Raw genomic sequence first — 18640 nt, forward strand, 5'->3', positions numbered from 1 at the left:
GCTTATTAAATACCTTAAGGGTGGATGTCAAGAGGGTGGAGCCAGACTCTTGTCAGTGGTGCCTGGCAACAGGTTAAGGGGCAACGGGCACAAACTGAAACTCAGGAAGTTCCACCTGAGCATGAGGAAGAACTTCTGTACTTTGAGGGTGGCAGAGCACTGGCACAGGCTGCCCAGAGAGGTTGTGGAGTCTCCTTCTCTGGAGATATTCAAAACCCGCCTGGATGTGATCCTGTGCAACTTGCTATAAATGAACCTACTTTGGCAGAGGGGCTGGACTATGTGATCTCCAGAGGTCCCTTCCAACCCCGACAGTTCAGTGATTCTATGAGTAGTTAAATATATTCTCATACAAGACCCAAACAGTTGCTTATATGAAAAGAGCCCAGCTTATTTATAACAGAAACAAACTTACCATTCAATGCATCTTCTTCAGATGGCCTGTGAAATGTCACAAAACCAACAGTCATTGCTTCTTAAAAACTTACTTTGTATTCACTGATTTTGACACATCATGCTGGGTCACCTTGTTAACCTCACAGTACTGCTTTTATCCTATTTTTCAAGGGCAGCAGAGGTTTCTTAATTACAAAACAGTAATAGAAGGCTGTTGAGTAACCTCATGTTTTTAGAGCTACACTTTAAATACCACCAAGTCACGCACAACATCATGTAAAGTTTGCATCACAAGAGCTCATTCCCACAGAGGTGCTTTAATTAAAACTTGTTCACAACAGCTTACCCTTCTGTTATCAGATTAATAAGGTAATGGATTTAACAGTTAACTCAGGGGATAATTGCTAACAAGAGCAATGTCTGCATAATTTCAGAGAAGGTTTACAGTTTGAAAGGTTGGGTAAAGACCTTTACCAGGAAGCTAGCTCCTTATAAGTGTCAACACAGTCATTTTCATTTAAAGGCATGTTTTGCCCTCTGACATGTGACCCCATTAATCTAAATAGAACCTGTCAAAGCATTCCAGTGAACACATTCAGTTATTTATTAGAAAAAAAAAAACCCTTAAACGTTGTTTTTTTCATTCAATGCAACTGAATACCACTATAGCCAAAGACAACAACCAAGAAGAAAAACAAATCAAAATACGGAGTAATAAAATTGCTCTTTAGTAGAAAGTTTACTTACATTTGACTGCTATTTGAAGGTCTACCTTGTAACCAATCCTTTAAAACAAAGGAGAGGAAAAAAAAAGAAGATTTCAGTTTTGTAAGGAAAACATAGTATATTTAATCGGAGCTGGGGTGGTAATGTGTTTCAAGATCTTGCAGTACAGCCTGTTTATTGGAAATACTTCACCAGGCTGTACTGAACTGCAGTTGAATGGAAAGACTCAAACAACTGAGGAATGGTAACTACAATTAAAAGAATAGATAAGGCTATATATTCACTACTGTTATATGGATTATATAAATAATTATTTTCTTAAACAAAAAGTTGTGTTTTTTCCATGAACGGGAAGCAGCATATGTTTTCATAAAGAGAATATCCACAATATGTAGTAGAGAACATGCACAACTTCTTCCCTCAGTCAAAACACCTCCCCTTCTATTGCCTCCTTCAACAAATGAGTCCACAAATCGGTATTAATCTGTTGCTTCTCCTTTGTTTGTTCAGTTTCTAGTTCTGCTTAACAACAACAAAAGAGGCGGATACAAACCGTGAGTAAGGCTGCTTTAGAGTCTACTTGCTGAGTGTCTTCGCTCGATGCTCTTCTACTCTTGCTGTATACTACAAATGAAAGAGATTTGTAACTGGACACAGAATGGCATGTGTCACTGTTATTTACCTATTTCCTAACAGAGTGAGCAACTAGACAGCTTAATGTGGCTCGCTCTCAAAAAAAAAAAAGCCTAATCCACAACTATTTGATCTTTACAAGTTTCCAGCAGAATCTTGACTAGATCACTTAGTTTTTTATGCCTCTAGCTATCTGTGGCAAGGACAAGGTAACAGAAGTAAGCTGGCATCACTAGAAGAACTACAGTGAGACACAGGAGCAGATTCAAGTAGCACCACAGGAGCAGATTAAAGCAGCATCAACCATGAAAACACTTCAAGATGCTTTAACTTTTAATGTTTCCTTTGTATCTTCTTAGAATACGCATTGTGAACACAATTTAGAGATAAAATTAGGTCACCTGAAAATATGACCCACTTACGTTGTTCTGAATGGACTGCCAGAGGGTCAGTAAACCCACCGCAAGAACTAGATTGTCTTAGACCACAGTCAGTTTGAAGACCCTAAGGAAAGAAATACACATATCATTAGTCATCATTATCATTGTTTTCAACTACGACTCTTTTGGCACAGAATCTGCCCAGTTTTCTTTTCTAGGACTATCTAGGATTTTTTTTTTTTTTTTTTTAAACTTCTGGATGTCCTTCAAATACCTTGCTGCGCAAAAACGTACAAGTTGAGTGCATAATTCAGTTAAAATGCTCTTCACAGTAACCATTAGCTCTTAACATTTTCAGGTACATATTAATATTACTGACTAACACTGAAAGTTCTTTTAAAGAGAACATTACAATAGGATACAACTACAGAAATGTACATTATACTGCATCTCTACAGGCGCCAAGTTTGGCTATCCTGTCACATGCCTTTATTAACTATCAATTCTCATTTAAGAATGTGGCTCTGGTGGAAACTACAGTTCAGTTTGAACCCACTCAAAATAGGAACAAAATCTAGAGAAGTCTTGCCACATAAAAACTTAGAGTTTATGAACGGAATTTCTCATGGATGTATTCCTTAATAATAATCACATACTTTCCAAATATCTACTGAAGTGGTCAGCTTTTGACAACAAAGTATTTCTTTTGCAAAAAAGGAGAAAGGCAGTTTCATCACAAACTTGAACTACGTGTAGACTGGCACAGGGCTGTAACATTCCTCACAACCAGCCTATTAATTCCAATGGTTACCTGAATAAAACATACAGATTCATGACTCTGAAGAATAAAAAACTAGAACTTGGAATGCTATGCCCTGCTTTTGATTCCAAGATTTACAACAGTTAGGAAATTGTCACCACCCTTTTCCACCCTTCCCTCTTAAGGAATACACACACCCCACATCCCCCCCAAACACATACACACACACCTCTGTGTATGTATGTGTGTCCAAAATGTGCATATGTGTGTGTGTATATATATATCTCTATCTCTCTATATATAAAATATAAATATATAATATCTCTCTCTCTATATATATATCTATGTATGAGAGAGACTATTTCTTTACATCCCTAAACATAAATACTTCACTGGAATGCAACACAGACAATGCACCGCTGAAAGTGTCTTCTGAAGACCCATTTTTAGGTGTATATGCATTTCAGTGTTCAGCATACATCTTCAGCATCTTACAATCGGTGACTGAAGTGCCTACATGAAAGGTTAAGAATTGAACCAGTCCCACCAGTTAAGATGGGACAACTCTATTACTAAGCGTCCAAGAACAGCAGTACTGTCTGGAAATGCTACTGGAGTTTGTATCCCAAACACTGGAACTATTTAGACCTACGTCAGGGAGACATCCAGCTGTATTTGTACAGAGGTTCAACTGTACAGCTTCCCCCCGCCTTTTTTAAATCATGACCAGAGTTTACTTACAGATAATGATGTAAGAAAACAGTTCTCTGTCTTCACTGTAAAGAATACATTCGGTATCTGGTGAAAATAATGTCTCTAATAAAGGAAACTTTCCTTACTTACTTGAAGTCTGGTTGTCTCTATACCCTCCAATATAGCTTTTTTGAAGTCTTCCTGTTGCTCCTATCAAAAAAACAAAGCAAATTGTAAACATTATTACCAAAAAACCCATGCCAAAACTACACACACAAAGCTTTTTGGTCACACGTTATACTTATCAGAAGGTCCAGAAGGAGCAACTCTGCAGAACACTGACATTGCAAATGGTCATAACGCAATTCCCAAGTCAGATTCTCCCCTAAATGAGGGGTAACTGCAAATGGTAACTTGTATTTACTAACTTATCTTAACAGCTACAGTGAGAAAACTAGCTTTTTTATATATACTATAACACTTGGAGGACAGGTTTGTTATGATTAATCACCTTCCGTTTAGTTATTTTTATTATTCTTTAAGAAAATGGAAATTATACATCATTTTAATTTATGACAAGTTTATTAGGAAGACCTTTTCTTCTTGGAAGCATAATGAAGAATTTTGTCACTTTTTAAAATCATATACACTATCATCTTGCTCTATAAAATATCATGTAAATCACTGAAATCTTCCTCAATGCTGATCTTCAAATTCATGAGTGTCAAAAGCTTCATTAAACACTAATTATGGGATACATAATTTTATCTTAATTCACAGTTGTAGTCATCTCAGCTTTCACAACTTCAGATCTTGTTTAATATTTCATTAGTATCATATTATGAAGCAACAGTACCTGTGTAGTTACAGTTGCATGAGTTTTCACTACATTTTTGGTTTTTGTTTTTGGGGTTTTGGTTTGGTTTGGTTTGGTTTTGGTTTTTTTTACAAATCACAACACAGATACACATTCCTTCCAGGATGCATTTTGCAAGTTCTTCGATTATATTTGCTCTTAGACTTTTTGAAAACGTACTGTGAAGTTACAGTTAAAAAAAAAATTTTGCCCTGTTAACACGTTTGACAAAGTCTTCCATGCTTACCTCAATATCAGCGCTTCTTTCTTTAATTTTGCATGCTGCTTCTTTAAACCGCTGTAACTCCATGCTGTCTCTGTGACCTTTGACACAGTGAATTCAAAAAGAGTATTCAAAATCAACAGCAACCTCCAATGTTCTGACCATGCCAATAGTTTGCATCACCATAGCAAAGGATTACAAACCATCTAAGTTCTCTGTGCCTGTTTGCACTGGAGAAGACTTTCCAAACACCCTGAAGTAAAAATCAGTGTAACAAAACATTAATATTAAACTACTGCTTTTCCTGCATTAAGGCATGGATTACCACAATTCAGAAAGTAAAACATTTTAAAATTTTACTCAAGCATATGCTCCTCACATGAAAGCAACAGGGCCATCTGAATTACAGTATTTTTATATATGTGTGACAAATGAAGGAAAAGCAGACAGTTTTCTTGAGGTAGCTTTTACAATATACCCTTCATCCTCCCAGTTGCAAGAAATATTTTTCAGAATTTTACCAAGCATGTGTCTTTATAATGGATAAAAATCTACTTGGCTTCACGATGGAAAGCTGCACTGTATCACACAAGTCTTATAAAACGTGGACAGTAAGAATGAAGAGTATGTTCTAAATGCCAGAGATGTCAGAGAACCGTACACTAAAAATTTGGCTCCAGTAATATAAGTATAGTTAGTATTCAAAGTTATTAGTGGTGAAACAGATTTGAAGATTAGAGTTACACAACCACTGTCCATTATTTCTGTTTAGTCTTGCTTTCTGAATTTAAAAAAGTTTTCTTCTTTTAAACCAGGAGAAAATTATAAACAAATACCTAGTGAGTGTACAAATGTGTAGATACTCTTCCTACACACACACAAATCTAAAAATGCTAGTGCATGTAGGTAACTTCTTAGAACTCCAAGTTTCACAGCAGTAGAATAAAATCTTGTCTAAATATTTAAATTTTTACATCCTCAACAAACCTTTGGAAAACACCAAGACATCCCTGAACAACTGGGGCAAGACAGCACCTCTGGAGGCAGCCTGGCAATTCCAGATTGTGATCTTCTGCTACACACTAAGTGTACTTAAAGCATTATCTACTTTACAGAAATCAGTTAGTAAACCCACACCTGTGTTTTGCAATGAATCTGCCACTGTTTTACCATTCAAATATGTATGTAACTCTAACCAAAACCACGCACTTGTTACTGTTAAGTAAAACTTGAGGGGAGGCATAGTGCTGCATTTAATAAATGGACTTTCTTTGGAAGCTTCCAAAACAACTGCCAAAAGATATGTTAGCATAGGCAACAGTGGAAGATCCCAGTTATAACAGTGTTTAGAAACATAGTATAGGAGGATCCCTCAGCTTGACACAGATACCACAAAGATATTGGTCCAGGATTCCACCAGCCTAGGAAGTCTTCTGTAATTACGTCAAGAAATAGACAATATTTTTTATTTATGCAATGAGAAGGTAGGAGCTTTAAAATAAGTCACAAAAAGTTTGTCTACAATGCCTGTAACCAAGTTGTAGAGCTGCTAATTGCACAAAATTGCTATACTCAACAACTGGCTAATGTTTTTCAGAAAAATATTGTCTATGTGACAGAATTATAAAGAAATGATAATTTAAGTAAAACAAAATTAAAGCAACATAGGGAAATTAGAGATGTTAAAAGCAAAAAAAAAGCAAAGCAAAATGGAAGAATAAAGTCACCTGCAACCGGAATACACCCAAAATACTATACAATTCTTGATAAGTCAAACCTTGTGGCTTAGATTTGGTCCACAGTTTATGAAGTAGTCCCATAAGGATGTTAGAACATAAATCTTGGTTTTGTAGTTCCATTGCATGGGCATGCTGACTTTTGGAAAGTTCATCTTTAATATTCAATTTTCCATGTGAGCCGCCAAAGTTGACTGTTGACGTCAAGTCGCCAGTTGACAAAGAGAACTTCGTTTGGGGTTTGCTCTTCGATAAGTTGACAGAGGACTGGTGATCACATTTGTCAACTCTGCAGCTGTAGTTATCATTAGTGTCACTCTCATCATGAATAAAACCACAATTAACGTATCCTCCATTTTCAACATAAGGTTGGGCGAAAGCAAGGCAAGCAGAGCCAGAAGCAAGAGGATAAGAGCAGCTAATAACGACTTCAGGACATTCAGAATCTACTTTGTTATACTTACCCACAAATGCACCAAATTCTACATTATTATCTCCTTCTGTAGCCTTAGAGAAAACAGTCTCTTCATGCTTTGCTGAAGAATCCAGCTGACTTTTGCAACTGGGCCGAGATGGAGTGCTAACAAAAAATTTGGCTGTTGGGGACGTTACGTGTGGCATGCTGTTGGATGAATTCCCTAATTTTTTACTTTTACTAATGGATTTTGAGATCTCTGCAGCCTGTATTCGTTGGCGAAGTTCTGGAGGGGAAACAGCATTTGAAAATAAGGCACTGCCTGAGGAACCTGCCTCTTCGAAGTTTATTTCTTCTCTTCGGGGAACCGGAGCTAACTCCTGACCAATTGTCTTATATTGGACTTCTTTTTCATCACGTATAGAAATGTTACAGAGTAAAGCATTATTACTTTCAAGGCCTCCTTGTGGAAAAGAACCGAAGACATTTCCAATGCTGTGCTTTTTCCACACAGAAGATCTGAGAGAGCCATCCTCAATGAGGTTTTGTGCCAAATGTTTTGAAATGCTCAATTCCCGTGTGATTTCATTATGAACCTTGCTAGCTTCTGAAGCTTTCTGTGCAGTCAGTGTTTTCAGAGTATCCACAGTTAGAGCAGAGAGATCCTGTAGGTGGCCAATCTGTGAATCTAAAGACTGTAATGACCGTTTTATGTAGTTGACACGATCACCAACTTCCTTTATCTGAATGCACATTTGTTCCACCCTAAGAAAAATCAAATTATAAAGTAGCTATGAAAGATATTTTTCTCAATGTGCAAAAGAAACATATTTGCAACCCTTTCTGCCCAATTAATAAGGAAAAAAACTCTGAAATTTCGAGACCGTATGTATATGCTATAGTATTGGACTGTTTTGTAATACATTTGTACATACTTCTGAATCACAGAATTAACATACAGATCAATAGAGGGCCTACAGCATTTCTTCAAATCTATCAATCAGTCTATTAAAATACCACGAGAAACCAAATAATACCATTGCCTCAGCCTACTGAGTGCTACTACAGATCAGGAAGCATCAATCAAATTATTACTTTCTGCACAGCAATGGAAAGACAACATCTAAAGCTTGCAAAAATACTTACGTTCTTGAGCTGCATTTTACCTCCCTTAAAACACATTAAGAAACCTGCAAAAGTCCTAAGCTTCTCTATTCAGAAATTTTATTCGTAAATATTCTACCGTTCAAATGTGACCCGAATCCTCTCCTCACTTCCAGAATGAAACTTATCATCCTTTTCATTGAAATACATCTCAACACACAGCTCTTCAAAATCATGAAGTTTCTTTTGGTCTTCTTCTGTCAGGAAGAGTTCTATAGAGAGATTAAACAGTGAAGAAGATGCATATGTCATGAAGCAGTACAGGTGCTAGAAACTAATAGCCACAACTTTACAAAGAATGTTAAAAAACAAAACCAACAAAAAACAACAGCGACACCTAAGACCCTTCCTCTCTCCTTGCTAGAAAAAAGTTCAAGGTCAGAAATTTCCACTAAAATAAAAATCAAAACAGTAATTCTGAGAGGATCTGTGTACAATATTATTATTCCTTACACTCCAAACCCTCCAATCCCTTTTTCTTTGAGGCAGAAGCTAGAATCCTTAGCTGGATTTTATCATCTGTGGAACTTTTTTTTTTTCCTTTTTAAATTTTCAAAGGGTTTCCAATAAGAACAGAAGTTTTCCAGAAAGAAAAAAAATTCTTCCCCCCATTAACACTAACAGTAAATCTGATCTCATTTTTTTTGTTTGTTTTTGTTGTAAGTTAGTTTGACTGGAGATTTCTAGGAGCTGTGCATTATACCATTCATAAAAACACTGGGACTTCGAACAGAATTAGAGCCTTAATATAAAAAAATATAGAAAATTAAGATCTACTTTGACTTTCTTAAGAATACACATTATAACCAAGAATATAGCACTTTTCTGACAGTTTGCTTTAATCATATCAAAAAAGCTACTGCAATTTTTTGCATAACAACTGTTCATACTTGGCCCATCTGAAGTCTTGTCTGTCTTTCTTCTTTTACATATACAACAGAACAGGGAAGCCATGTGGCTAAGAATAATAAGTGGTGGAGGCAGAACAGGTTTTTCATGGTAGGCCATAATGAAATGATAGCGTTGATACTTCCACACTATGTTTGAAATTGCCTTGACTTGTAAATACACGTTGCTGAAAGGGAACAGAAAAGTATTAACACATCAAGGTGGTTTTTGGGGTGGCAGGAGGGTGGGAGGGGGTGGGGGTGTTGTTCGGGGTTTCTTTTGTTTTGTTGCTTTGTTTGTTTTTTTGTTTGTTTTGTTTGTGTTTTTTTAACACTTTGATAGCAGTTTTGAATTCTGAATCTAGTTAAGTAAGAGACAAAAGCACATACTTGTTTTTTACTGCAAAATTATTTTCATGGAAGTTGGAAACACATTCAAAAAAACATGATCCAAAGCAAGGAGAGGGTTAAAAAATTTTCTCATCTGGTAACATCTCAGTACCTTTCCTCAGAAATAGAATAACACTGGGATCAAACTTCAAGTTTGCAAAAAAAAAAAATTTCTAACTATACCCAGATTTTTATAACCAACCATGTTAATTCTACAGTCTGCCATTCTTCAGCATTAGTGAGGTGCTTATTCCCATAAATCAAACAGTTGCAGAGAACTGCAAAATTCAGTTTACTCTCCTACAATTCAACTCAACCGACTAGAGAACGTTAAATGAATTTAGAAATAACAGTCAATATACAGATGAAGAAACAATTTTGTTTGTTTTCTGACAAAGAAAAGTTACAAAATGCTTTCAAACTCGCTTAAACTTCCAATTCCCCTGGCCTCATAGATGTGACACATACCAGTCACATCACACGCTTCCCTACTTAGTCATAGGCTTGCAGTAAGGAGAAGACAAAGAGCAGCCTTAGAATCTGAAAATACTTCCAGCAAATAGCAAATGGGATTGCTTTGAACTGGCATCAGTTTTTCTTATCTTGTCATCTTATTGCAGTGAAATAGAAACCAAAGGATTAGCAAAAATTAGCGATTATTCATACACTTACTTGAAAAATGCAATAAGGAGATTAACCATAATTATGTACTGTACAAAGAGGTAGACAGCTTGAAGAAACGGGGTCAACCATGTTCCTGGGCCACAGAGATGAGCAACTTTTTCATCAGAATTATTTGCACATACTATGTTGGGAAAAAAAACATACAGAGAAAATACATACAACTTTTAGAACTCCCAGCAGGTACAGATAGGGGGGGAAAAAAAAAAATAATCAACTACAGAGACTGCAACAACCAACTACCATGCACTGATTCTGCAATTGAAAATGTCTCCCTGCATTTAGGAACATGGTAGAAAAATACAGGAGATAAAGTTTCAGGTTAATACTATGGTATAACCATATTATTGGATTTTAAAAAAGCATAATACTCCACCACAGCCAAAATTTTGGAATGACCGCTGTGGAGGGAAAATTCCAAAATCTTGCTAGGATAAGCAGAGTTTTCATTCCAAGCCATTCAAGCTTTATAAAGGATAATGAAAAAGTCAAGTCAAGAAGTTATACAGCTGCAACCAACAAAGAGGAGATAATCCAATAAATGGAATCAATGTCAACAATACTAGGCATTTCATTTCATAAAATTAGAATTTTGTAAGACCTAGAGAAGATCTTAGAGCAAGTTTTCTCCTTACTTTCATGAAAATTGCAGTGTCTTACCATCAATTTCATAGGCATACACCTCACCAAAAATCATCCAGTATGGATGAAACACAATATCTCTAGCAAGAGTCCAAGACGGTGCCTCATCAGGATACAATATTGCTTTCCTGGGAACACCAAAACTAAGTAGTACAAGTGCCATAATCACCACAATGTAAAACATGTTGGCCACCTATTAACACAAAAACGTCAGTTAACCCACAGGGTCATAATTATGATTTCAATTTAAACACTTTTACAGTGACAATGTAAGCTTGATGAATTCTACGTATTATATAAGGAAAAGAGTCTAGGACACATATTTTTGTCAGAAAATTTTGTTAAGTAACAAACCCTGTAAAAAACATTTGTTTTTTTCTCCTATCCTTTCTCAGAGTTTTTAGTATCCTCAGCTAAAGGCAACTGAGAGTATTTCCTCTGTAACTCAAACACCTATTACGTGGATGAGCAGGAGCTGAGAAACATTCCTTCCTAAATGCACTCAACAGCTGCACAAAACAGAGAGGTAGTCTTCCAAGGGCTGAAACACAGAACCTATGCCTCTTGCAAGAAATTAAAGTGAGAAATGAGCAACTTGATACGCTCATTTTTTAAGGAATAACAGAGTTCAACTGTGTAGGAACCATTTTATAGGGGGAAGAAAAACACCCCTTCCACCTTCGTATATAGAGTTGTCAAGCCTTAATATATTTTTTTAACATTTAGAATAGCTCAGTGACAGTAAAGCTAAGTTATTTATTTTTAAACTTAAGCAACTTGAGTATGTTTTGTGTGAGAGAAGACAAGAACGGTGCCACAATCTATTCCCAGTTTCCCATAGTGGAAAACACCAAAGTGCTTTAGGGCACAAAACAAGTTAAAGTCTTGCACTAGAGAGCACAAAGGCAAGAAAACCAAGACTATAAATAAATCTCAGACCCAAAAGGGAAGCAATGCTAGATGAATCAAGAAAAAAGCATCATCATATTCATTCAAGTCTCTGACATCTCAGAACAAAACAGACCAGAGAAGGAAGATTTGCCAGCTTTTCACAGATACATGACAGAGAAAGCTCCATAATAAAGGAAGCCTTCTAATCAGTGCTTGTTTTGAAACACATTAAGTTATATTCCAGATAGCTAATTCTGCAAACCAAGCTGCTGACATATTACACCAGGATAAGCAACCTTTTTCTAAATAAAACTTTGAGAAAAGCTGTAAATGGATGCAGCAAGAATAACATATTTCAGTTGGGAAAAAAAAAAACAGTAACAGAAGTAGTACTTACCATTTTCCCAATCATCATAACATAAGGGCCAGCCTGTTGATTTACAGCTAGAAAATCCAGTAATCGCACATACCAAAAAATTATATTGAGACAGTATGTTATTCTTCCAGCAACAAAGACATAATTTTCTCTGTAAGTGTTTTCACCAAAATTCCCCTTTGCTCCAAATCTTAATGCAAACCCAATGAAGAAAGTGACAATAGCAACTGTGTCACTGATATTGAAGTAATCACTGAACCACACTTTAATCTTCTGATTAATCTTCCCAGCCTCTGACATAAAAATCTGCAATAAAAATAAAAGTCAGTTCTGCTCACTTTTATTGCACATGGACCAACACTGAAATACATGAATCACTAACATTTTTATACTTGCAAAAATAAAATATCTAGTCAAATGGATAACTGTTTTACACTGAGGAATCAAAACCAGTGTTTAACTGTGTCAGCTTCACAAGGACAAAGACGACATACGTTTCCCTCTGTCTGAATGACTTATGAAGGAATTTTGGTTTGGGGTTTTTTTTTGGTGTTGTTTTTTTTCTTTTGAGGCAGTTACTGTAACAAAAATGAGCCCTACTTTCTGCCTCTTCAGTTGGGTCTGAGGTACCAGGTTAATGAACTAACTTTCTCTCTCTCGTTTAAAAATTCTTACAGAATTTCTCAAAAGTCTCTTGCTGACCAGCTATCACAACTACAACATTGCTATCCTGTCTCAATAAAGCTTTTTTTGTTTTGTCATCTCGGTCATTCCATAGTGGTAGAGTTTGACTGACACTAATAAATAAATACACATTTCACCCCTCAGAAAAGTAAGGTTTTTTATTTCATTACAACTTGTAGACAGTGAGTTATACATACCAAAACAAACAAACAAAAAAATTCAACAACAACAAAAATCAAGTTGGAGGTGGAGGTGTTGGTATTTAAATGAGGGGAGGGTGGGAGGCATGGGCAGAAATCAGACCAGGATGTCACTGCCAGTTCCTTGAAATTTAGGAGGAAAAAAAATTATCTCCTTCTAATAGACCTCCAACTCTTCCCCATTGAAAACAGAAGAAAGGCAAGCTAAGTCCAAGTAGTAGGCCAAGAAACACTGCTGTTTAAACTAGTAGCCTATACCAAAGTTTAAGACAAAGGTATTACATCATATAACTCTGATGCTTGAAGTTTCTTAGGTTGTCTTGTTCATAAACACAGTTTAAAGCATACTGGTTTAATTGGCAAAGAAAATTAAAATCTCAGATTTTTACAGGCATACCTCACGAATTTTCTCAATTGCTGATGTGAAAATGTAAGCAATAACAATCCACTCTTGGACGGACGGTAATTCTTCCATTTTTACAAGCACCACAAATGTGTAGAGCATGAGGAATCCTAAGTATGCCAACTAAAAAAAGCAATGAAAATTATACATATAATTACTGAAGGGTTCTTTATAGATGTGCATGGAAACTTTTGATGTGGTATAAAATAAAAGCTTCAAGTAGGAATGCAGTACTAAATTTACCCCTTTAAGCAGACAAGTTATTATTTATAAGAGGATATAAACATTTTCTCAGAAGAGGAAAAATAGCTGTAATAAGCTATTTATTTTTAGCAAAGCTTTGTTCTTATTACAGCTATTTTTCCCTTAATACAAATGTCAGAGTTTCTATTACAGTAATTTAAACAAAGCTGTGCATGAACACTTTAGCCTAATAAATGATTATAGCATTCTTGCTAGCAACTGATGAAATTAATTACTTAGGCGAGAATAAAAATGTTCATGCTAAGTACTCTCTTAGCTTAAAAAAATAAAAGTACTATGTCTCAAAGCCAGCATCACAAACGTAAAAAACAAAACAAAAAAACCCCAAACAAGCCACAGAATACTGCATGTGCATATGCAGTTTTTCCAAATCAAGTACTTTTCATTTCCAGCTTAGCAAGGTACGGGGGTTTTTGTTTCAAAAGTGCTCAAACTTTGATTCAAGTCACAGAGCTACATGTTGGGAGAAGAACCCCAAAATCTGCATCTGATTTCCAAATAAAATACGCATTACACAGAAGAAAACTCACCGTATTAAACCAAAACTTCACAATTGGTGCATGATAAAATGCATAAAATTTCTGTGTAATTGGAAGTCTTTTAGGTTTTGCTGGAGTCTCCATATCATGCTTTTCTAAAGTACTGTCCAAGATCCTTACTTCTTTAAACACCTCCTAAAATAACAGGACTGTTAACTTCACATACAGAAATACATGCTTTTGGACATTCATTTCAACACTTGCTTTGATTTAAAAATGCAATTATTTATTTTAAGTTAGAAATATTGTTCTTAATATCTCCCCCTGTTCCCTGTTACCATAGGTATGTCATCTGCTGCATTCTGAAAGTTGTTTTCACTGTCATCCATTGCCATTTGATGTGCATCCTGAGATTGAGGAATATGTGACATTTCAGCCTTGGTCTTGTATTCCAACAGCAGTATAGCGGGAGGGAGTAAAATACTCAGTATCACCTGGAAAAGATGAAGACTAAGTGCCAATAGTTCACAGCTACATTAAAGCATCAGAATACAACAACGCACAGAATATCTTCAGAAAATGTATTATCCAAATCTCACTACCTTGTTATTGAGGAAAAAAAAAATGTAGAAAATAATTAGTTGTATTACTTACATATACACTTAAGAGGCTAAGATCACATATACAGAGTGTTCCTTGACTTAAAGATATAGGAAAGAAGAAGTATCAACAAATTCCAAAACTAAAAGTCACCAGAAAGAATGTACTCCAAGTCCAAAGATCCAGAGATGTTCTGTTTACACTCCATTCTTTAATCCACTCCCAGAAACTCTGGAACTGTGTACTGTCAAGGTGTATTTAAAAAGCATATACAAGTGGAGGTGGTGGTTTTGGTGGGGGGTTTTGGGGTGGGGTGGGGAGGGCGGGTTGTTTTGTTTGGTTTTGAGGTTTTTTTCAACTTATGGTAGAAAAATGAGCTAAGGTATGGATGAAGAGAGTAAGAGAAAGCTATTTATTGTCATTAGCCTGTTACAAAGCAAGCAAGAAAATGGTTAATGAGTTACCAAAGAGGATTTTAGTAGGTCACAAGTTAAATGATGCTTGTAGATATTTTGTAGGAAAGTTTTATTTCATTATATTCCTAGCAACAATTATGTTTTGGTACACCATCTCAAAGAAACATGCAACACCCATTTTCATTTAATTGATCTATATCATGAAGGGCACCACTGGAAAACCTATCCCAGATTTGCCTACCCTTGTTTCATTCTGTGCCCTGCTTTTGCTCAGTTTCCTCCTGCAAAATAGGATATTCACAAAGCTTTTCTACATCAAGTCTTATGTGCTGCCTGTAAAAAGCCAGAATGCATGAAACTATATTCTTACAGTAGGGTTTCTGTCTGTTAAAGTTTTTTTACCACAATTGTTTTTAGTAGTGGATTAGTATTCACATGATCTCTTTAAGCCTCTGATTAAAGGCTACTTGCCTGATTTTTGCCTTCTATATTTCTGTACCTTATTTGAAAAGATAATAGAGTGTCAAAAGAAGAGTTTACAATAAATACTTCCTGTTTTGATTGTTATAGGAGACTTTTACAGGATTTATTAACAGAAGCTATAGTTGTGAGAGCTTTATACTAATAACATTTAAACACATGCTTTCCTTCTATTTAAACATAAATTCCGTTGATCCTTTTTATGCCAGTAAACTGTAACAATGCTTACTTTGTACCATGAGTTCTTCCTCATGTTCAGCCTTCCCATCCACATATCCGATAACAACATCTGCGTACAAGTATGTGCTACAAATGGACGAAGCCTTGATGACACTGCTAGCTTCAGACAAGTTGAGTTGCTCCAATTTTTAAGCTCATAGGTTAGTAATTTCATTGCCATAGTTTCATCTTGTCGGAAGGACTGCTCTAACAGTTCAACTGCCAGTTGGCCAAACTCACTAGAATGAAGAAAACCCAACAGAACAAAATTTAGTATCTATAGAAATGACCTTGAGTTTAGGTCGAATTTTCTTGGACAATCAAACTCCCAGTAGCACAATCTGAAGGGAAGATACCTGTCCCTTCTGTACAGTAATCTAACTAGAACGTGTGAATCTGTGACTTCTATTAAAAACATATGCAGACTACATATAGGTGTTAGAACATGCTAAGAAATTACATGGAAGTAAGTAAATGCCAAATTCAGTGTCATTTAAATTTAACTAGAAATCATGACTTGTTAACAGCTCTCAAAAGAGAGCAATATCTAATACAAAACTTCTACTAGAGTGCCACTTAATCTTTTTCGCAAAAGGAATTGTCTTCAACAGTGCTAATAGAATAGTTCAGGTTTTGTTCATATATAGTGCATTACTTTTATTGTCAATATCAAGAAAAGATCTTTAACAACATAAATGTAATTTACTTGGAATACTGTTTCAGTTCTTCTGAAGTATCATCAACAAGGTCACTTTGTTTTGCTTCATATGCCATTGAACGGTACACTTTGCAAGCAACTAAGGCTTTTGCCATGGATTCCTCCCCATGCTGCCAGAAGAAGAGGGCCATCTTCTGCCTCTTCATTAACACCGCCCAAAGTAACAGCTCGTTGAGAGGATAAGCAAAACGTCTCGTTTCAGGATCATCTATGTCTACTATTTCATCTTTGGTTCTTTTCTTTTTTCCCTCTTCTGCACCAGTGTCAATCTTTAAAATAAAATCAGAAAGTTGTATTTTAAATCTCTAAACTTGGTCATTACATAACTTGAAATAAAATGCTGAGTGATCCAATATCAAATTATATACAATTATAAACAGAAAAAGCAGACTTGAAAAGCAGCTGGAACTTTTGAACAAAAACTTCGGTTGAGTCCAATTCATTTTAATAACTGGGAGACTGAATTACTTTGATTTATAGATCAAAAGAAAAGCAGTAACTAATATACCCACATATAAAAGGAGGAAACCCATGGAGACTGCTTATGGTAACACATAGCCAAATCTTGCTCTCTCTACAAAGCCATGTGAGTCCCCCCTGCATTGCTACCATTGTGCCAAAGATGAGTTTTTTGCTCCCTAACACATCAGAGCTTATCCAGAAGACTGCCAAACAGAAAGACAAACACGCTTTACAGAATCCTGTAAGCATGCTAGACAGTTTATAAACAAGTACAAAAGCAAGGCTGAAATTTCAGCTTTACCAAAGTCAGTAAAACTGCTGCTACTCACACTTCAGCGGCACTTGGATTTGAAACAGGTTCTCCACTCTTAACTACTTAAAATAAACGTCACCATGTTCCCCTCACACATCCATACCTTTGGTTTGTATGGCTGCGCTGTTTTGATGAAGTGATTATGGCGCATTTTTTCTTTCTTGTCTGCCCTGTTACCAAAAGACTCATGGCTTTTACACATCTGAGGAGTAGTATTTGAAGGATTTCGCCCAGATCGCTGTAACAAGAATAAGGGGAAGGAGTTTGGTTTCTTTACTCTTACCTACTAGGCATTATAAACTCCTCTGTTTATAACTAGATACTTAGTTGAGCAATTAAACAGTTGCTTTGCTACTGAAACAGCGATGAACTTATATAACAGCAACAACCTGAATTTTCACTGGATATTTAACAAGTTTTTTGTTTGTTTGGTTTTTGGGTTTTTTTAAGAAGTCACAAAGTAGGCAGTTACACTTGTTTTACAAGAAGCTGAGATATGTGCATCCCAAGCCCTGGTGAATCTTCATGTTTAGTGCCTGTTCTTCCCCTACGAGTAGGAAAAGATGGAATAAGAGAGAAGAATTTAGATTGCTAAAATAAAGAGCAGGAGAACAAAACCTTTTGTTTGTCCTCAATCCCAAAACAGTTACCAGCTGCCCTAACAGGCCTTACTATTGCCTTTAAAATATCCAGTTGGTTGACAAGAAGAATAAAACAATATGGATCCAATTTTTCTCCAAAATACATAGTTTTTTTTAATTGAGAAGATACAAATCAGCATGTTTTGTAATCCAACTGCTACATACCCGATTGTTCCCACTGAGACTATTGTATATAGCTCTAAAGCGTTTTCTTGTATAGGTGCATCTATAGGTTCCTCCCATCAGATATTCAATAACTAGCCCCACATCAATCAGGTTGATTTTATATCCTGGAGGAAGATTTCCCTAGAAATACAAAAGGTATTTTTAGTTTTTTAAATTATAATCTTAAATTTGCTTAGAGTGTTTCTACACATTATATCACAGCTCTAGATAAAAAAAAAAACAAATTAAACTTTTCATGATAAAAAAACCAAATAAACCAAAAAATCCCACAAACATCTATACAGCTCAATATTTATCAGTTTCAAAAAAAACCCAAGGTTAGCTTCTTTTCTGTATGATCTCCCCTAGCAGGGTAGATGTTCATTCTGTTGGGGGTGAGGGGCCAGCACTGGGTTTTTGTCTGTTGTTTGAACATCCAAAATTACTCCTAGCTGGGAGTATCAGCTTTCAGTCCCCCCAGGAAGGAAAACAAATCACAAGGAAGATGAAAAAGACAACACTCACTGGGTTTAACATCTTTCTGGCAGCAGGGCACTAAGCACACAACAGCAAGTACTGGAAACAACAGAATGTCTGTAGAGGTAGCTTATTACTTACAATAAAACCTAATTAATAAACCTAAGATTGACAGTCAAACATAAGAAATTACCAGAAAACTAATATTGCTCATTTGTCAGATTTTTACATTTACAGCATACCTGTTTGACATCCCGAACAAGATGAAAG

The 18640-nt window shown here is 35.9% G+C and overlaps 1 protein-coding gene across 1 annotated transcript; it reads right to left on the minus strand.

Annotated features, from left to right (window-relative positions):
- Window positions 1-415: 415 nt before the first annotated feature.
- Window positions 416-18636, minus strand: TRPM7 (transient receptor potential cation channel, subfamily M, member 7; the record flags this gene model as incomplete). Its single annotated transcript, XM_009708395.1, has 19 exons — window positions 416-441; window positions 1144-1181; window positions 1676-1735; window positions 2170-2259; window positions 4692-4768; window positions 6868-7583; window positions 8062-8194; window positions 8873-9057; window positions 9932-10064; window positions 10601-10775; window positions 11871-12155; window positions 13131-13259; window positions 13931-14074; window positions 14218-14373; window positions 15605-15833; window positions 16301-16581; window positions 17191-17325; window positions 17894-18034; window positions 18613-18636. Coding segments are annotated over 19 exons (3157 nt in total), but the record flags the coding sequence as incomplete, so codon positions are not given.
- Window positions 18637-18640: the final 4 nt, after the last annotated feature.

This window comes from Cariama cristata, unplaced genomic scaffold, assembly GCF_000690535.1.
Source record: "Cariama cristata isolate BGI_N322 unplaced genomic scaffold, ASM69053v1 scaffold17209, whole genome shotgun sequence".
Taxonomy (NCBI): domain Eukaryota; kingdom Metazoa; phylum Chordata; class Aves; order Cariamiformes; family Cariamidae; genus Cariama; species Cariama cristata.